Here is a 22046-nt window from a genome sequence, read left to right as displayed (position 1 = left end):
TTCTGCCCAACAAGTCATTTGAAAATAAACTCACTGATCACTTTATTGTTTAAATATAAAAAAGAGTTTCACATGTACGTCACTAAAGTAACACAGAGAGTTACAAAGCAATTTTAAACAGATGTGTCACAAAACTCAGCCAGTATAAACATACATTGTGGTGCGATATAACAAAAGAACTCTAAAAAGAATGTGTTTTTGGACAGAAATATAACATTGTGCCTCATATTTTAGTTTTAAAAATGGAGTGATGCTGCTGAAACTTCCTTAATGATGTAAGACAGAAACTATTCTGAATGATGAACTTTGCATACAGAAATCACAGTCGCAGTGCTACATTAACTGGCTTTATCCTGTCAGACAGTTCTATTGCTAAGAAATATTTTGCTATGCATAAGGATCAAAGGCATCAGTGCACTTTTCCTTTGAGGAGAAATCTACAATCTTCTCTCCACTTACTCCTGAGATGTTTTGGAGGCAGCTTTAAAATTTTGTCCTAACAAACAACAGAGAAATGGGTATACATTAATCCAGTTGTAAGAGGATAATGTATGTGCTCCAATGTCCCTCACATTAGGCAAGCTGCATATATATATGCAGCCTGTGCTTTCTTCAGATGAGGTATAACGTCTCTTTTCTGAAATGTAAGACTCTTCCTTTGAACTGGTTTTTATTAAAATGCAGAGTGTCAAAGTCAGAAATGTTTGTCAGTCCTGCAGGCTTCGTTCTTCAGAAACAATTGTTCGATGAGGATGGATAGTAGAGTAGCCTGTTCAAATTTAAATTATTTCTTTCTGGGTTGAGCCAGTTGGTCGGCGGAAGACTTTGCAGGCAAGTAAACCGAGAACAAGTATCATCAAGGAGAGAAGGACCATGAGTGTGACATAGCCTCCGTATGGCAGGGGTGGAGTGTCTGGAACTTCTGCAGGAATCATGTTTGTCAGGTTGAGCATGTAACCCAGCGTCCAGCCAGCATCACTGTCCCCGATCTGCACAGACACAGGGAGTTATACTGCAAGCTACACATAAACAGCTAAAACCAAGACATTTAAGCAACAGAGAGGGAGTGTGCTATTGTTTCAACTGTAATATTATGCACAAAAACATATGACCTTAGTGTTACAACAGTTTTGCAAAGTAAAATAAAGTAAAGAAACTCCAATGTTTCAAATAATTTTACAATTTGCAACTTCTTCCACCAAGAGGTTGTTTCAGCAGCAACCATCAAAAAGTAACTATTGTTTTTTTTTCCAAAGTTTTTGCATAATTAAATCATTGTTCTGATGTGAAAAGTATTGTTCTGCGAAACTTACTGATTTAGAATCGTCAACAATGGTAGTGATAGGAACCAGATGTTCAGAGCACTTATATGCTATTTATATACATTGTATTAAAAAAACTTTTGTAATAGATTCACTGGTTATTTTGGATACTAAATACATAGCCTATATTTGCATTGGCAACACCGTAACCCCTAGTTCAAAAATTCAAGTTGGTATGTTTACCTACAATGCACCACTTCACATCAAACCACTCAGAATTACTTTGTTTACATTTCAGAGATTTTGAAAAATTGGTGGGGTGGAATTTCCCCTTAGTGTTGTTACTTAGCAACCAGCTATTATCAGACATAGCACAGGCAGAATGCTTTTCAAACTATTAAGACAGTTGTCAGGACACACTGTTGTACAGTATTTGAGTTCAAAGTATTCAAATTGGATTATTCATCAAACAGATAAATTATGATCAATAAGATGTGCTTACCTGCTTGATAAATTCAATGTCTTTCCAGTTCTTAGAAGTAAAGTTGTATCCATCTTCCAGCAAAGTCAAAATGTAGGTACCTGAGAAGCAGTACTCTGAAAGATACTTTTCCTTCACATTAGGGTGATTTTGAATTATCTGCAAGTTCAATATGAAGCTTTAGTTCAAAATGAATCAAAACAGGTTCATAAATTTTTAAGTGAGTAGAAAAATTCTTACAGTGTTCCATGGTGTGGCACAGTATCTTGCCAGCTGTTCTTTAGCTACATCTAAAGGGTAACTGGTCAGGTTCAAAAAGTTCATCACAAAGTAGAAAGCTGAAAATGCCTAAATACAAACAATGAAAGTCAGTTATGTAATATTAATGCATTTCTCTATGCATTCCAGAGATATTATACAAAAATGCATGTATTTTACATTTTTTCCCAATACTGTGTCACCTTACCCCAAACTTCCCTTCCACAGGGGGTTGGAAAACACCATTGAAGGAGCAGGTTGAATGAGTACAGCGACTGTCATTAAACACCTTTCTTACTGCTGCATGACATGCCTCTCCATCCCCAAGGCCCACATGCACAAATTTGTTCTGGGTCAAACGCAAGCCTCTTACACAGGGGCTGTTAAAGACATCCTCAAAGGTTTTGGTTGCTTTGTAGCCTTTATGGAAACAAGGGTCCTGCAGAGTAATGTTATCTGTCTTAGAAAAGAAAAGACAGAGAGAGAGAAATATAAGATGCTCTTGCCTGGCATAAGCAAAATGTAAAGCGCTCTTCATTTTTCTCAAATATCTCACCAATTGTTGATTTGTTGATTGTATTTCATTTGCCAAAGAAAGTTTAAGGACCTGATCCTTTCCATAGCAGAGGAAACTGTGGGTGTATAGTTGATAATCGTTTCCATAAAGCCTGAAATCAATAGAATTATCTGGAGACTCCAGGTTCTGTCCAGACACAAAAGTGATCTGAGTAGAGGCTCCACCTAAGTCAAGAGCTCCTAGAGTTCCTGAAGCCTGAATATAAACACATACACACAAACTTTATTACAATTAATATCCCAAGCTACCAATCTAAATATATTTTTAAAGGAATGATTAAATAAAAAATCCAAATCCAAGCAAGTCTTGGCTTGATTACATTTGAGGTTAGTAGAAAATTGTGTGAATTGGATTTTCAGTAAACTATTCTTATAAAGATGGCAAAGTAAACATAATAACTAATCATAATTTAACCTGGTGATTCATCTTGTTCAACGGGAATAAGAAAGATGATTTAAAGAAATATATATATGTAGAGATGCATCAAAATCCTGGCCAACAAAACATCTTAAAAATAGTTAAAAGAGGCACTTTCGGTTTGGCTAAAAAAAAAGCTGCAGGTTTTGAAATAATTAAAAATTTCACAAACAACAGTTCCAAAATGCAAAATATAACAAAAAAAAAACCTGTCTTGGATAATCAACCATTCTGTTTTTGAGGAGGCTGGATTTCACTGGCACATTTTGTAGCCTTCAAACCGTAATCATTTTTTGTAATTGTCAGCTCAGATTTGATCACTAATAAAACTGTTTTCTTTATTACCTTGTGGTTTTTGCTTAGTAACTTCTAAAGCACAAATAAAACTTAATTACAACTTAAAGTTCAACAAGAAAACAAATAACCAAAAAGCTTTTTTTTTGTTTTCAGCCATGTATGCCTTCATGATCTGTTTTGGTTTTCATTTTGGCGCATCACTAAATATAAGTAATCAAAAGTTATGTGTTACATGTTACGGTCCATCATGTTAATCTGGGAGCAAAAGACTGGATGAATGGACTTCTTAAGTACCTTTCTTAAATAATCATTCAGGTAATTGACAGTGATCCAGCCAAAAGCTCCCTCTTCTTGGCCAGTTATAATTCGAGCTCCCTGATAGGAAAACGGGTAGGTTTGCAGGAATTGCTCCACAGACTCCAGTACCTTTTCTGAGGCAGTGTCATTCTCCATCCTTAACAAAATACATTGTTATTTAAAGATATTCACTACAGTGCCAGTGCAGTAAAGAATTACACAACAACACAAACTTTGTAGTTTTTATACTCCAGCAAATAGAAAATGTAAATAAAATGAAACAAACCCTAAGAAGCTGGGTATATTATTATATGGGTATAATATTGGTTATCTGTCGGATTGTTTACTATTACTAAGCATTGTGAGTTGTTGCTTCTTTAAGCAGCGTTTCGATGCACATAATTTTGGTGGTATTGATTGATTTATGTTGACTTTGAGCATTGTTGCGATGTGCTGTACTGTCACTGATAGTTCTTGGCTCCTTGACAGTCTCCATGTGCAAATGTACAACTAAAATCAATTACCAGTATATTGGTAGAGATTTTGTGTTTGACTTAATGACTCAATAACACCCAGCTGACTAAGAACCAGTTTTCCAATTTTATTTTTTTCATCCAACCTAGTGGTGAATTCCATGGAATTAAAGCTAATATTCTGGACTTTTACCTCATAGTCAATGTTTAATTTCAATCAAAATGTTCTGGAGTCAACAAAAATCATACCAGGGTCGAATTTCCTATGGCTGAAACATTTGGTAGTTGGTAGTTGCAGTAGTTGGTCAGTAATAGAATAGAATAATGGTCAGTAATAGAAAAGAATAATGTACTATTTGTTAAATGTAGTCAAATGTAATAAATGATTAGCATCCTTCTTTCAGTAAAGTAATATGTGTTAAAATTTCTGTATACCCCACATAATGACTTTCTCTGTATCTTCTAATGATATTAAATATTATTTACTTGAGTAGTCTCATGCCTGCTGTGGCTCCTAGGTACACTGGTGTCTCATGATGCCTGTGGTTAGGTATGGTATCCCTGGCCTTGTCCATGCACTCCTTCAGGGACTCACCAGCCTTCTTTGGTTCGGGTGAATAACTGGAAATGCCCTTGCCTATTAAGAAACCACATGAAGTGCGAAGGAGAGTTTATTACTGTACAGATGTACAGATGTACAGGTGCTCTTACTGAGTAACAGCTGCAACATTCTAATGAGTTTTATGTGAAAACCTGTTGCAGTAATAGAGCCTAAAGCATATAGTTTTCAAAGCTCAGCTTGCTTTGGGCATGCATAATTGCAGCGACGTGGTGAAATCTGTGTAGGTTTGGGATTTAAATACTTGAACAGTATATTTAACACAATTATTCTTATGTACCTTTCACATTACAGGCAAGCTTCTGCTGAACCATTCCAGTGTTGTTCTCTTTTTCTGCTGGCCACTGGTAGATATAGAGAGATGTATGAGAGGAGCCTGCATCCAGAACTATCCCATACTGCAAAGCAAAGAACAGACACAAAGCACTGAAAATTAGCATCTATGATAGTGCAGAGCACATCCAAGGCTGCATGATGCATGAGAGCAGTCTAAACTTGTCATAGCAATTTTTCTTAATTAACTTACTGTTTGGCCTATAAAGCACTCTCCATAAATCAGGCTTGTAAACATTTATTTCTGGGCACATTTCGATATTTTATTGCTGAGCACATGTTAATAAAGTGTCGGTATGATTAAAAACCAAAGTCAGCAAGAGCTCATCATAACACATCCTCCAAAAATAGGAAACTATGGTTTTTTCTCAGTAGACAATTGTACATCTTAGCAGTAGCTCCCATATCAACATGGTATGCTCTGACTACTACAAATCCTGTTTTTTTTATATTTTATACTTGTCAGTAAATGAGAAAAGTAATTTTTGAAGAAACTTCTGAAATCAGAAAAGTATACGCAACCAACATGTTTTCAAGTGATCATTAATCAGCTTAAGGAGGGATTCTACCTGCTAAATTATTTCTGAACAAAGTCATGCAGAATGTTTTGATGTAAAATGCTCTTTTGTATAGAAACTTGAAGAGTCAGAACTATTCACAGTGGTTGTGATAGGAAGCAGATGATTGAAGCGTTTAATGGTTCTAACCAACCTTGCAGCTGTAACATTAAATTGGCATGAAAATTTATTCCTAAAATATATTTATGGCAGAAGGGTATATGCAGGGCATTGTAAGGCAACACAGTCCCCAAAGAAGCTTTGTCATAGGGCCAAAAAGTTTCTATGAATTCTAACAATAACAATTAGTGTTATATAGGACTATGTCAAAAACCTTCTTTAGAGAACTACACGGATAGTTTCTCCATCATGGACATAATACATGATAATAATAATATGCCTATTAATAATAATAATACTTGATGCAGTAGAGATTATAGCCTTGTGGAGGCAAATGTAGTATACTTTGAATGGCACACATTAAAAGAATCTAAGCAGTCAAGATTTTTTGAAGGTCTCATAGTTCTATATACCATGGTATTTACTAAAGAACTGCAGAACCCATTACCTTGTACTTCTGGTGAAGAGGTTTGTTCTGTACTACTGCAACGACCACCATTGCGATGATTCCAGCGACAAAAAAGACACTGATGCAGATGATCCACGGCCTGTGCCATGGATTCTTGGTTTTCATTTCTGAGATAAACAGTGAGGAGAAGAAAGAGATTGAGTTCATCTGTTAATGCACAAATTTATTAAACTTAAATATTATATTATAAATATTATAAATTAAATTTATTAAACTTAAAAAATAACAATTGTAGAAATTAACATTATGTGACTTTTTAAAGATCATAAAACCTCACCAGTTTAACTAAAGGATTATCACAGCATATAAACAGCCAGGCACCATAATGAATAACATTAAATTCCTTGTGTTCTTGGAGAAATTCACAGTTTAAACAGAATTGTGGAGGAAAGACAATGAAACACTCAACTGTGAGCCTTGTGGAAAATCAAATCCATCACACTGTTTACCCATCTCCTCTCTATCAGGTACTGCAGCTTTCCACTGTTTATACAAGGCCATGCTCTGCTTTTGAGCTGACACAGGCTTCGCTTTTTCTCAGCCAGAATATAAAAAGATCACACTGAGTGCAAACTATACATATACACTGGGGTCTAGCAGGAAACTGAACAGTCTGACAGACATTTTGTTGTATTTTTCTTTATCTGAATTAAAATGCTTAAGATTTTAAATGAAACATTCATAAATAGTGTTTTAATTTTAGGGAGCATAAGTAATTGGACAAACAAACAGAATCTTAAATAAAATAGTCATGATTAGTACTTTGTTACAAATCCTTTGCAATCAGTGACCCACAGACACCACCAGTTTCCTGGCGATGTTTTTTCCCAGCCATTTCTGTTCCCGATAGTGTAATAAATGCTTGGTTGGGTTCAGGTCTGGAGACGGACTTGACCAGCCAGGACAATTCCAATTTGGTCCCTGAAAAGGTTTTTAATAACAGTATGTTTGGGGTCATGGTCATAGGTTAAGTAACATTCATTGTATTTTGAGGTATTTGGCTGGATTTGGATCATAAGCAGTTACCTGCTTTTCTCTAATCTTCAGGTCATCTGTCCATTAGACTTCATCCCAAACAACTTTTCATGTACTAAATACTATAATTGTAACTAAGCATACTGTTTTTTAAGCTATTCTTGAGGCTTACGTCAGTTGTGTTTCATGATAATCCCTCTGAGGTCACGCAGGTGTATTATTTCCTTTATAGTACTCATTACCACAGCTATACTTATAATCTGGACATCATTCTTGGTCCGTTCCACAGTTTTGTTTGGGTTTGTGTGTGTGTGTGTTTCATTTCATTGTTGTAAGTATTATTTGACCATCCACTGCTGTAGTTTTCTGAGGTCTACCAATTTACTAAGCTCATCTGTGTATTCTTGTTTCTTAATGCACCAGTTGATTTTATCACATTTTCATTTGGTCTCTGATTATTTATTCACATTTTTCATTTCCTTTTTCATTAATTCTGGCAGCCTGGTTTCACCCATGAGACAAAATGTTTTCTTTGGAAAGCGACAATATGTAACAAGCATCTGCAAAATGGTCAGGACAGAGCAGAAACTTTCTTTACCTTCATTCTAAGTTTATGTAACTCATTTTTATTCAAAACAATTTTGAAGCATTTTTGTAGGTGCAATCATTGTGAAATGTTCACATTATGTAAAAGACAATTGCTGAGCACAAATTATGCAGAAAGCTAAAAATTGCAACAAAAAAAAAAGAAAAATGGAGATAAACATTAACATCATTCATACCCAGAATCTTTTAGGGCAGTAGCGTACAGGGTCAATCCTGTAGACCCCATGCTCTGTACATGTTTGTGTTTTCTATACTCTTTAACACACAAGTAGTTTATAAATTAGTTACTGAGTTGAATAAGTTGTGCAAAATGAGGGAAAACACAAAAAATGTGCCGAGTAGGAGTGGGACTGCCCAACGTCTGTTCCATTTCCTGCTATATCTTATCAGAAGCGTATCATCTTGATAGAAGGCCAATCGCAAACGCATCTTTAAATGAGAAAGTCTTGTTGCTAAGCTGAACGCCACGGGGTCGGCAGGCGGCAGGTTCAGTCCCAGGTCACCAGACACACAGAGAAGCAGATAAAGGAGCTGGAAGAGCTGAAGAAGCAGCAGGAGGTCACTAAGAGAGACTAGCTTGGAGCTAAACGAGCTGAAGGAGCTAAATGAGGCCACTAGGAGAGACTAGCTTGGCGTCGACGGCTACATTCCTGGGCGTCTGCGCTTCTTACAGCACATCTCCAATCCACACGCAGTTCTGCGAGTATTTAAACGGAGAGGGGGGCTAGCGTACAGCAACAGGACACAGGAGTAAGACTACACTTTTACCTAAAATCTGGCCTACATTCCCGCCGGAAGAAGTGCATGAGGAACGCGAGTCCTTCAGAGGAAGGAAGAGCGTTTCGGTCACTTCCACTGTGAGGGATCTGCTCACCATGGAAACCTGGCTGAGCCGTGTTAGCCTGACCGCCGGCTGACCTTTGATGTGTTGTTCAACATTAGTCTTGGATGCTCTGTACACCGATTCTGTCTAACTGCACGACGGATTGTTTCAAATGATGTTTAAAATTAGGCCACTGAGACTGAGGGAGGTTGCCAGGGCCACGTCTTCTGTTTATTTTTTCCCCCCAAAGTGACTTACGACGCTTGTGTGGATTAAGTTCCAAAAACCGGCATAATTAATTTTAAATGACCATTTCCAACCTCTCTTTGTCCGTTTAAATCAAGTTGTTACTATGTCACACTGTACACTGTATGTCTAAGTGTATTCACTCACCCATCCAAATAACTGAATCACTTCCATGGCCACATGTGTATCAAATCAAGCACCTAGTCATGCAGACTGCTTCTACAAACATTTATGAAAGAATTGGCCACTCTCAGGAGCTCAGTGAATTCCAACATGGTACCGTGATAGGATGCCGCCTGTCCAACAAGTTCAGTTGTGAAATTTCCTCACTACTAAATATTCCACAGTAAACTGGTGGTATTATAACAAAGTGGAAGTGATTGGGAACGACACAACTCAGCCACGAAGTGGTAGGCCAAGTAAAATGACAGAGCGGGATCAGCAGATGCTGAGGTGCATAGTGCGCAGAGGTCAGCAAGAGTTAATTGCTAAAGACCTCCAAACTTCATGTGGCCTTTAGATTAGCTCATGAACAGTGTAGAGAGCTTCATGGAATGGATTTCCATGGCCGAGCAGCTGCATCCAAGCCTTACATCACCAAGCGCAATGCAAAGCATTGAATGTCGTGCTGTGAAGGGCACCCACTTGACTCTAGAGCAGTGGAAACATGTTCTCTAGAGTGACGAATCACTTCTCCATCTGGCAGTCTGATGGACAAGTCTTGGTTTGATGATTGCCAGGAGAATGGTATTTGTCTAACTGCATTGTGCCAAGTGTAAAGTTTGGTGGGGGGGGATTATGGCGTGGGGTTGTTTTTCAGCAGTTGGGCTCGGCCCCTAGTTCCAGTGAAAGGAACTCTTAATGCTTCAGCAGACCAAGATATTTTGGACAGTTTCATGCTCCCAACTTTGTGGGAACAGTTTGGGAATGGCCCCTTCCTGTTCCAACATGACTGTGCACCAGTGCACAAAGCAAGGTCCATAAAGACATGGATGAGTAAGTTTGGTGTGGAAGAACTTGACTGGCCTGCACAGTTTCCTGACCTCAACCCAATAGAACACCTTTGGGATGAATTAGAGTGGAGATTGTGAACCAGGCCTTCTTGTCCAACATCAGTGTCTGACCCCAAAAATGTGCTTCTGGAAGAATGGTCAAAAATGGTCATAAACACACTCCTAAACTTTGTGCAAAGCCTTCTCAGAAGAGTTGAAGCTGTTATAGCTGCAAAGGGTGGATCGCCATCATAATAAATCCTGTGGATTAAGGATGGGATGTCACTCAAGTTCATATGCGTGTGAAGGTAGACGAGCGAATACTTTTGGCAATATAGTGTATACGTAAATGGCTTGTCTTGATTGTAGTTCAAAAAGCAGTCTGGGTTGAAACGTTCCACATAATTCATAAGTCTGCAGATGTTCCTACTTAATTAAGATTTTGGAGGTCTTGCGTATGAGACAATTTGTGTTCTGGTGGTTTTAGTCAGAAAGAAGATGGTCATGCAGGAAATGTTGTATTACATAGTAGCTACGTTTTGTGCAACTGCAACAAAATGAAGAGCAGAGGATGCTTCTGAGATGAGTAATGTTTTTATTCAGGTAATAGCTTCACATAACATGTGCTTATATTTATATTTTGTGTGTGAATGGTTTAGCCCGCAGTGTTCAGGTGTGGCTGCTGAAAAACTGAATTTAAACCAGTTTACAATGAAACTATGAGTGGCTGCCATTGCTTTTTAGTTGATGCCCCTCACTAGGAAAATTGGGGCTCGTCAAAAAATCGAAGTGAATGCAACATTGTGGTGGCGCTTAGCTCATAAATATGACATTTCCAACACAACTTCAATGCGAAACTGATGTAGGCTGGATAGGCGTAAATATGTTAATTTTTGTGACATCACAAAACAATTAATTCAAAATAGGATATAAAGTGTATGGACGTGGGAGTAAATGATACCTTCTAAAATAATAAAAAAATATGTACTACATCAAACTCATTTATTTCGACAATGCAAGGAACATTTTAGTTTGGATATGGGCCCTTTAAAACACAATTCAGGAATCTGCTGCTGTGAGACCAGTGCTTTGGTATCTATCATCTGAGTAAAGGCTTGCATGCAAATAGAGTTCAAAGTCTAGCAACAATGTAAACAGTATTAAATTAAGGCAATAAAACATTTGACATCTAAATAGTCTAGGCCAATAATTCCCAACCCAGTCCTTAGGCCCCCAGACAGTCCACATTTTTGCACCAGTCTAACTCATAATATGTAGGGATGAAGGAGGGTGGTCCATCTAGGACATCCCAAGTACCAGGTTGGAAAACATTGGGCTAGGCCAAGGAGATTAATGCATTGTTTCATTATTGCTATCTAGGGGGTTCCCCTGGTTGCCAGTAAGGTTATGTTTATATTAGAGTGTATCAGTGACAAAAAAAGCAAGGACTGAGCAAAGCCACTCATGTCATGTAAACTGTGATAGGCAGTATAGCATTTAACAATAACAAATGCAGTAGTAGACTCTTATCACTGCTTGCCTCACTTCCCTCTGAGCACTGCCCCACTCATTATTCACCATGCCTTCTGCTCTAATGTTTACATCCAAACAAGTTCTAGAACTTCTCATTTTTGGAGTTTTTACTTGCTTCTTATACTGTCAAAGTGATTGCTATGGAAGTGAGACACCTCGGCTTTGATGCAGCTGAAGTAGCGTGGATCATAATTGTCCATTTACATTAAAGTGTCTAGAGGTCCATTTAAAAAAACAAACTTGCAGAATTTTTCCTGTCTCACTACATCTGCATGGAAAGGATAAGTACAAGCTGAAATGTGATGGGCTATTAAGAAAATTATATATTTTTATATATTGAATATGTAAGAGCTAGGTACAAACTAAGATGGAGAAAAATGTGACATGGACTTTTTAAAGTACGTGAATAGATTCAGATTATATACTGCTGCTGTCAAAAAAAGTATATAATTTGTTTTCAATCTTTTGAATATGCTGACCTTTACACTGTGTAAAGAATATCATGATATCTTGATGAATGAACATAAATGCTCCAAAATTCCTTGGAATAAAGTTTCTTTACATTAACTTATGTAAAGTAAAATGGGTTTTGCCTTTCCTGTGAAGTTAGGCTTTTGGAGATACTTGTTTCTCTTTGCATATCAGAAAATGCTTTTTTTGGTTAGGTTCTTGTATTCCCATAGCAACATCGCCCATGAATTTTCACCCTCAACATAAAGAAAAAATTTAATAAGTCGTTTAAATAGCTATGTGCATGTCACAGAATTTGCAAAGATATTATTCTAATCACACTCTTGGCTGCAGTGAGGAATATTTTTGAAGGATGTGAATTACTCACAGTGAGAGCTGGCCAGGCTCATTACACTTTAATCAAAGCCTAAATCTCCCCATCTCAATTCAAAATAATTCTTCATTTTTTGGACTTTTTTATACATATCATCTCTGTTAAATCAAAACCTTGTGTCTCTGAAATGGTAACTTTAGATGAGAAGGAAAATCATTCATAACATATAATGGAAGTTATTGTAAATTGTTTTCCAGTAAATTTGGGTCTGTTCAGCATGAAATTTAGCATGTGTAACATGTAACTGCAGTTTTCTATTCTATTGAAAAAAATCCAAAATGGAGATGTGAGGTCTTTGCATGAAAGCGACAACATATTTATCAAAAAATAATAAAATATATTCACATTTTATTGCTCTGATATTTGTTCTATTACTTCATGAACAGAAATAAGTTTGCCATGTTTGACACAGCCTCTTTTCACTATTTATTTCTTTATACATATATATAGTTTGTGTTTATGCTTAAAAGCTCATCTGGTTCAAACAACATATATTTGTATTGAATTAACTTACTTTTTGTCGACTATCCCCTTTGTGTGTTACAAGTAACCCTGCCTGGGGGATAAGTTGTAGCACTCCACCCACTTTCATCTGAATTGTTCACACATGATACATGCTAGAAAAGGTTCATGTTGTTTGTGCAAAAATGATGCAAATTACTTTTTCGTCCAGTACCTTTAGAAAGCTGTGGCCCCAAGGCAGTAATATGTGACTGACAAACAATGTGAAACTGCTTACTCACTGTTTTTTTTTTCCAAGGAACAGGAATGGAGTCTACCATGTAATGCTGCATTTCTAAATAAACCATTTACATAGCAGTGCATTTTAACTGTCAGCATGTTTTGAGAAAGTTGCTGGCAAAAAGCATTTCTTTGTAAATGATTAACAAGAACACACACCCACACTCCACTGAGGACTGTAGAGGTTGTATTGTTTGGCTTTGGGATCTTGTCCTTGAACTGTAACATAAGTCATATAAGGGGAACTTCCTCTGGTCATGAACATTGTGCCTTCTCTGTGTTCCTGCAGCCCTCATGGCAGATCAAACACATCATCTCTAAGCTTTCTTTGCCTATTTGTAAGTTGTTCGCTAACCCAGGAAATGGAGGTTGTTACTACAGCAACAGTGGAAACAAATAAACTTTGCTACAGCTTTGCTGTAAACTGCCAAATTATCTGCTTTAAGGCAACCACCACATGTCTCAGAAACTGTTAATATGCGATTATGTTTGTTCTGTAGCGGTTCATGTAAAGAATGTTATGGCTTGACCATCTAAGAGAAGACAGGAGACACTCACCCTCTCTGCCTAGGAAATCTTCACTTTTGGTCTGGCTCCAATGCAGTATGTCTCCCATGACGTTTTCCTTAAGTTAACCATTCCTTCCATATGTATTTTTAGGCACTTTATATGTCCCTACTCCGCATTGCATGTCAATGAATGAAGAAACTAGTGTAGACTGAAACTGGGGTGTCTTAGACTAAACCAGCAAGATTAATGCATCATCTGTAGGCTTGTCTGTGCTGATCCTGCTTCATTTGCCTGAGGGTTGTGCAATTCAAAGGATTGTTGTCTGCCTGAGCCTTTTTGTAAACAGTCTAAAACAAATTGAAGTAGATACATTTGAACATTTTATAGTCCTGTAAGGTCTCAGTTACTGGTGTCTTATTATTTCAACAAAAAATGTAGATGTTGTTAAAAACTAATAAATGTAACATTCATTCTCCATTTCCATATATGGATGCTAAGCAGTAAAAAGGTTTTTAAATGAATAGTTTTTTGGTGTCATGTATACATTTACATATATCTGCATATTCAGCTTGCAGCAGTTTAGCCCCGCCCATTCACACTGAAGTCATAAGAAGCACATTACATTTTCACTTGTTCATTAGTAAGTTCACACTGGGGTAAAAGGTATTTTAAATGTATTACACTGTATCTTAAGCTGCAAAACCAGCCTCTTTTGAATTCACTGATGTCACACATTTATGTATGTCCATCCATTCAGTCCAAAGGAGATAAGCCCCACCCCCAGCCCTTCATGCTGAAGTTATGAAAAGTGTTTCAGCCCTTTTTGGATTTGGTCCTAAACAGCACAACCAATCAGAACCATTCTATATAGCACCAAAACGTTTTCTTCTATTGTTACAATGTCAAGCTTGTAACAATAGCACAACCCTTCTTGGTGCTATGAAGAGCCCTTAGTGCTATGTAGAACCCAAAAAGGTGCTGTATAGAACCATATACAACACATTCTCCATCACTCTGAAGAACCCTTTCACAATGCAAAGAACCCTGTATTCATGCAAATGCCTTTTTAAGGGTTCATGGATAAGATCATTTTCTTTACTAGAAGAACCTCTGAAAGCCATCTTTTTAAAGTGTGTATATAAGGTTACACATATGTGGACCTAAGGGGAAATAATTCAAATACACCTCTGAAATAGTTGTTTACATTTTATAAGCTGTCCAATAATTTATGTACACTGTTACCCCAGTTATCAAGCCAACACATGAACGCAAATATCAAAACTGACTCAATAAAAGACTGACAATACCCTATGTTCCCAATGTCCTAAGATTTGAGCATTCTTGAAACTTACTGAATTGTTTTTCTCTGGGTGCCTCATTTGACATATGATAAGTTTTAGTATTTACACTAAAAAAAAGATTAACCAACAGAATTTGACTTGTCAGCATTAAATAAATAAATTGTGTTGTCGTTAAGTATCTAGTTTATGTAAGACTGACAAAAGCTCTCTCAATGAATGAAAACTGTATACATTGATCCATAGAGCATTCCATCTCTCTCTCACACACACACACACACACACACACACAGACACATATCTTCTAAGCCTCTTCACCTTCTGGGTCGCAGCAGGTGCTGGAGCCTATACTAGCAGTCATTGAGCAAAAGGCAGGATAAACCCTGGACAGGTCAGCAGTCCATCGCAGGGCAGACAGACAGATATATTGCATTCCATCTCAGTGAAAACTAAAATTTCAATTTTGTTACCTCAACAACTTTGTGTTGAGGTAATAAAGTCTGTGTAGACTGACTCTACTCTACTAGACTCGACTGAATGGAAATGTGTGGCATGTGACATGAATTAAGTGCATACAACAGTTTATTTTTTTGAGTGCATGTTACCCTGCAAGGTTGAAATGGAACCTTGACAGGTTGACAGGTGAACTTGCAAATCTCATTACAAGGGCAGATTTCAGAATCAGAGTGGTACTTTTGAGAGAACAGGAATCAGAAATAGTTAAATGACATTAAAGGCTTTTAACATTTGCATAATTCAATGTTCAGCTGTGTACAACACTCAGGTTTAAGCTAAAGAATCACAGCAGGCCTGGAGAAGGTGCACAGTATCTGGTTATGTGAGACTGCATTATGAGGGATCAGAGGACTGAAACCATGACAGTAGGGTAGGAATTATGGTGATGACAGGTATATGATCACTTGCATGCCTTCATCTTAATGTGAGGCCTGCAGTCAGCCCATTACAATAATCCAGATGTCGGGCTGACAAAGCCATGCATCATCACAGAGAAATTGTGTCTGAGCATTGTGTCACACATGTGTCAAGTGTTTAGAAAGTCTCAGTACTGTACCTCATTCACTGAACTGAAGTTTCCTATTCAGGAAGTGCTTTTAGCAGAAGATGAGGAAATGCCTCTTTGTGCTTCCTCTGTTGTCAAATCACCTAAACGTGTAAAAAGAACCTTTGTCCGATTTTGAGAAAGCACTGTGATGTCATTGAGAGGGTTAAAACCACTTTTTAAACTAGGAGCTTTTGATTAACTACTCTGTTAAAGGGCCCATTAAGGCTTTTTTTATTAATATGTTCACACAGTGAAGGTATTAAAACGAGCTATTTACTCTCCAGTCCAAACATGGACACTAAGCTGCAAAAACAGCCCATTTTGAATGAACCATGTCTGTGATGTTGCGAGAACCAACACATTTACATATATCCACCATATAGCAGTTTTGTTCCACACATTCATATTATAGTTCTAACAGGTGTTTCAGCTCAGCAGCTCTGAGTGCTTTGTGAATAAGGTGCTATTCAGGATAGTGGATCAGAATAGAGATCATTTACAAATATTATATTTAAAGGCATAGTAACAAAAAAGCTTGGTTAAATTAAGAGCTAAAGAGAGGTTGAAAAATGGTCTTTTAAAAAAAAGAATTATGACTGTTTAGGTGCATAAACCACACAAATGTTACAAGTGCACCTCAAGGAAACAGTGGAAATTTAAGAAATGCAGACAAGCCAGTGCAAGCGTATTTTTCTGATGTGTTTCCCAGCAAGGGAGGAAAATCCAACCATGTGTGACTACATATGGTCACATTTATCACGTTAGCCTTGTGAAGCTTTTTTCCATTGTCTTTCAAACAAAGTGCTTGAACTCTGTAAGATGTGCATCTGAACATAATTAAAATGAGACTAATCAAATTATTTCCTCCTTCCGGTGGCTGGTGGTGATACTTTATACTTTGTTTTGGAGCTAACATAACCAGAACTCTGAGATTGGAGAGTAGAGATCTACACTATGATGTTCTCTGATTAATCTTTACTTGAATAAATTCTCATCTCAAGTAGTATAAGGTATATATTTGAAACAAATAGCAGAACTCTGAGATTGGAGAGTAGAGATCTACACTATGATGTTCTCTGATTAATCTTTACTTGAATAAATTCTCATCTCAAGTAGTATAAGGTATATATTGAAACAAATAGCAGAACTGAGCACACATAGGCCTTATAGCTTTATGGTCAGAGGAAGTCAGCATGCCTGGCTGTGTGGTGTTAACTTGTGAAATGACTAACGACTGCAGACAGTGCTAGACACGCAACACCTCCCCCTCCTTTCCATGATGTCATCACAGCACAATGGCTTGTCTCAACACTAAATATGACATTAAACAATAAACCTGTATTGCGTAGTGTAGTGATCTCTGTGTAGTGATCATTTAAATTGTCTTTGGCTATAGATAGTTTGCAATTAATTCATCAATGGGTAGATATGTGTTTTACAGTATACAATACAAATTTTGTGTAGTTTTGTATGCCAAAAAAGGCCATAATTAATTTTTACATAACCCTTTTCCAACCTCTCTTTGTCCCTTAGTTTTAAACAAACCGCTTTTGTTGCAGTGCCTGAAAGAATGTGCATCTCCAAAATGTTATACTTTTAGTGTAAGCTTATGCAAAGAAATTTTATTTCAGACAACTTTGGAGCATTTCTATTGATCCATTCATCATAAAATTTTTACACAACGTCAAATAATGTAAAAAAATTCAAAATTGAGATGCTTGGGACATATTTTTTGGAAATGTGTATATGTATATATCTATATGAAAATGATCTCTCTTTAGTTTGACTTGTATTACACCTCAATCAAAAAGACGTCCTGGCTAAAACACTCCTCAGTGGGCAGGGTTAAACTGCTGGAGACTTAGTAGGCAGATGTATATATATATATATATATATGGGTAGATATATATATATATATGTGTGTGTGTGTGTGTGTGTGTGTGTGTGTGTGTGTGTGTGTGTGTGTGTGCTATTTTTTTTTTACATTTTTTAAAAACAATTAAATCAAAATGGGCTGTTTTTGTAGCTTAAGTTCCATATATGGACCATAGAGAACAGTATGGGGAGAGAACAGTATGTTTTGCTGCATTACCAAAATTGATATACCATGTTAAAGTCTTTTATTTAAGTGATTGAATGTGGGCATTTATGTTCTAGGTATAAAGCTTGTGCCTTTAAGACTGATTCACATAAATTACCTCTAGTCAACTTTATATTTTAAGGTTATGTCAACAAAAGAGTTTAAACTGAGCTAATGCAACTTAAAACAAAAAGTGGATGTCAAGTTGACCTGAAAATGTCAGGTTGATCTTTAAATTTTTTACAGTGTACCTAATTTGGACTGAAATCCTCAGGAAAAAAACCCAACTTCAGCGACTCTTTTCTGGATCCTGTAAGAGGCCGCCGTAACAACTTTTGCATCCAGACACTCAGGAACAGCACAGTTTAAACATTTTCACCTCATCTTCCATTTCAATAACACTGCTACAAACTGACTGCAGTAACAACAATCCTTTTCACTTCAACATGAATGGGTGGGACAGAACTATAATTAATTCAGCATTTATTTGCACATATGAACAATGCATAGTACAGTAAATCTTTTATTCCAAACTGATTGCTCAGAAAAAGGCATCATTGATGGCTCATTGATGTACCAAATTCAAAAACATTAATGAAATAAAGACAGTTTGGTTATGGTGTCCAAAACCGACAAGAGACATGAAACAGCACATAATCATGTCCTTTCAAGCTAGAAAAGTCACTATGTGTCATTTCCTAGTAGTGGCACTCTCCTTAATCTTATCAGTCAAATGCCAAACCCAGAACACTCGCTCACTTCTGTACACTAAAACTTCCTCTGGGAAACCCTGGGTTAGTAAGTACACGTTGAATCATGTTTTATTTTATCAGATATCACATTTATATTTATATAAAGCACTTTAATTAGCAGGGCGAAAGGGCTGTTGATGATTGCACCCATGTTGCTTTGTTTTTGTTTCCTGGAATTTTTTTATTTCCCTCCTGAAGGACCCCTCCACATCCTACTGTTCTGTGCACCTCAATAGCTGAATGCATGGTAGACTCCTTAATGCAGTTTATAATGAGATAATCATCAACATAGTTGTACAGATGATTGATATACAAAGCCTTTTCAGAACTTGTAGTACCTGATAGGGCTTTTCATGTTTCCATGAAACGGAAGGTTGCGTCTAGAGACCCCATTGTCTCTCCTTTGTGATCGAAATCAGGCGTGAGTTATGATCAACTGCTGTCAGGCTTTCAAGTAGGAAAAGCCAGCTCATTACTGGCATATATATATATATATATATATATATATATATATATATATATATATATATATATCCTGCCTTTCGCCCAGTGACAGCTGGGATAGGCTCCAGCACCCCTGCGACCCAGAAGGAGAAGCAGCTTAGCAGTTTTTCAGTTTTTGACAAAATTTGAAAATACCTGTTGCCCTTTGATCCATAGTTTTTATATCGCTGCTGTCAGAAGAAAACCTCTTTTCTCCATATATATATATATATATATATATAATGTAATTGATATTAGTTTATATATATATATATATATATATATATAAACTATTATACTAATAATACTAATATTATACTAATTTGTATATATTGCCAAGTATGCATTACAGGTATTTGTTTGCATATATGTGTAACACACACTGATATTGTTGATATATGACAGGAAAAAAAATAATTAAATTAAGGGCATGGGCATTTCTCAATGCTTAGTGTCTTATGGGAAATGAGTCTGTTGAAATGTTATTTCAGCAACACCTTTTCTGCTCACAAGTGCAACACTTATTGCCCACAAGTTGGCCACAGTCTCAGTGCATATGACATTGCACCATGTGTGGGCCAGCCTATATCCAGCATAGATATAGATGGGTGGATATGTTTTTCAAAAAGCCAAAAGTGAAACTTTAGAGAAAAAAACATATCCTGTGTCAGTGCCTGTGGCAAGTCAGGTAACACTTTCCTCTACAGTGCCCCAGATTCTAAGTCTTAACCAGGTAACTGTGAGATACAAGCTCTTAGGTACTAGATAATTATTTTGAGCAGTATGTTGGTATGTTCTGAGACAGTTTAAGTAAGCTATTCTTCAGTCATGATATAATTACTCACACAGATCTGGAGCTGACCTCGCTCTCCTCATTAGAGCACTTTCACTTACATTACACCTCCGCTACAGAGTGATCACAGACTCTGCCAACTGTGCACATCAGCACTGTTTATTCAGCTGTGCTTTTCAGGTTTCAAGACAGTATATTATTCATTTAACTTATAACATAATCTCTTTATTTGACAATCCTTAACCATTTAATCATCCAAGCCTAGATGTTCTGATGTACTGATAAGACAGATAGTGCTGCAGATGGTAATTAGCTATACAACCATTTTTCCCCATCTTCAGCTTGCATGTTTTAGCCTTGCTTGTGAGCAACTAGCTCTTTAAAAAAAAAGGGAACCACCGAGGCCCCATTTCTATAATAGTCTCTAGGGACTTCTTCAAACAACACATGACTGGAATAATAAGGAACATTCACACCAACCTTGTTGTGTGAGCGACAGGATGTTTGGTTCCCCCCAATGCAGTAAAAAAAGAGGGGCTTGTTGATAGGGGGTGAGGTGGTGGATGGCACTAGCTGAGTGACTAGATCCGTCCTCTAGCATAATGAAACATCCAAGTCATCTGCTGTTCCCAAATGTATGGCCCTCTTTGTTTCAACAAGAATTAAGGTGAAATCGAGGTTTAAGACTAGTTGTAAAACTTTCTTGTAAACCACCTGCACTTTAACAGCTACATTGTTTTGAAAACACTGCCAGGTCTTTGTTTTATTCTGTTGGCTTTCTTCGTTTCCAGATGGCCTGTATGTACTCACAGAGCAGTTCCTCAGGGTTACGTAATGGTCTTTCCTCGCACTTTCCTCTCAGACTGTCCCTCCTGTGCTCCAAGCACAAGAGCAAACTCCCTGTCCCTCAGCGAATCCACATCATCAGCAATCACTTGGACAGGGACCAAATGGACATATTAGCATTCTGGTCAGTACTTCATGTCTTCCTTTACAGGAAATCCGGTAACTTCCATTAGTTGTGGTTCTACTCATAATGGAAATCCAATTTTAAATCAGTCATATTGTGAGGCAGCTTTTAGCTCTTCCTAAAGCCAGGTGCAAGTCATCCCAGTTTTTTTTTTCAAGGAAGTCGACTTTTTGACTAATATAGCCATTCTAAAATTACATCAGCTTCCATTGAAAAATGATGTGCTGTTCAAGGTTTGTTTGACAGCCAAACCTGGTTTCTTTTTGGCTCAGCGGTGCATACTTTAAAAGACCCTTTCCAGCTTTTTTGAAGGTTATTTTCGGTCATGCTCTTTTATGGGAATTTAGCAGACGTCTGAAGCAGACGGCTGTGTTCACTCATGCAATTTACAAGTGCTCCGTTATGTCAAAAGCACATGTCACTGAAATTCATAGACTGCATTCTCACACAAGTCAATGAATCAGTTAATGCCAGAAATAAAGGCAGAAATCTGCTAAACCACACACCAGTGTCAGAATAAGACAAATCAGATTCAGACATGATCAGGTATGTATATAACCGTTCTACTGTCCACATCAGTAGTTCTTGGGAAAATCATCTGTAAGCCATCTGGACCCAAGAAATTTGACTCCACAGGACCCCTGTCTCCTGCTTTATATGCAGCCTCTTTTCCGCCATTCATGAGCTTACAGCTTGTCCTGTGGTGAACAGTCAGTGAGCACAAAAACAACAACAAAAAAAGCTTGACCTACCTGGCTGAACATCCATTTGTATAGCCTCTTTTTATTCCTTTCTCTCTTCCCCCCTCTGTCTTCTTCTCTCAGTCACTCTCTGTTTCTGGGTCTCCCTCTGTTTGGTCTTCTTGCTTGTTGGCTTGTATTTCTCAGCCAGCAGGTCTTTCCCATTCTTGAGGTCCTTTATAAGGTGGGGTGGGAGGGTGGGGGGCTTAAGAGTGGGCGGGATTGCCGCCAGCAGTCTTTTCCCCTTCTCTCTCTCTCTCTCTTTCTGTCTCTCTTCTCTCTTTGTCTCTATTCTTTTTCTCTCTTACTCTCTCACTCTCGCTCTGTCTCTTTCACTTCCTCTCTCTCTCTCTCTCTCTTTCTCTCTCTCTCACAAACCCTTACTCACTACCTCTGTTGCATCACTCATATGCCCATGTCGTCCCCAGAAAACAGTA

General features: G+C 37.4%; 1 protein-coding gene across 1 annotated transcript; it reads right to left on the bottom strand.

The window, feature by feature from the left end:
- Positions 1 to 14: 14 nt before the first annotated feature.
- Positions 15 to 21800, bottom strand: entpd1 (ectonucleoside triphosphate diphosphohydrolase 1). Its single transcript, XM_017696062.2, has 10 exons — positions 21622 to 21800; positions 6140 to 6267; positions 4962 to 5079; positions 4549 to 4699; positions 3587 to 3746; positions 2558 to 2773; positions 2210 to 2461; positions 1984 to 2091; positions 1765 to 1902; positions 15 to 989 (listed from the first exon to the last, which is right to left on the bottom strand). The coding sequence occupies exons 1-10, from the start codon at positions 21635 to 21637 to the stop codon at positions 780 to 782; spliced, it is 1497 nt and encodes a 498-aa protein (XP_017551551.1). The 5' UTR covers positions 21638 to 21800; the 3' UTR covers positions 15 to 779.
- Between the last annotated feature and the right edge of the window lie 246 nt (positions 21801 to 22046).

This window comes from Pygocentrus nattereri, chromosome 13 (assembly GCF_015220715.1).
Source record: "Pygocentrus nattereri isolate fPygNat1 chromosome 13, fPygNat1.pri, whole genome shotgun sequence".
In the NCBI taxonomy this organism is placed as follows: domain Eukaryota; kingdom Metazoa; phylum Chordata; class Actinopteri; order Characiformes; family Serrasalmidae; genus Pygocentrus; species Pygocentrus nattereri.
This window is presented reverse-complemented; position numbering and strand designations above follow the sequence as displayed.

Excerpts from the sequence above, each read along its gene's own strand:
- entpd1 (XM_017696062.2), bottom strand. Across the intron at positions 5,080-6,139 it reads CTCTTCACCAGAAGTACAAG|TATGGGATAGTTCTGGATGC; the intron begins GTAATGGGTTCT and ends TTTGCTTTGCAG. Across the intron at positions 4,700-4,961 it reads GCTTGCCTGTAATGTGAAAG|GCAAGGGCATTTCCAGTTAT; the intron begins GTACATAAGAAT and ends GTTTCTTAATAG.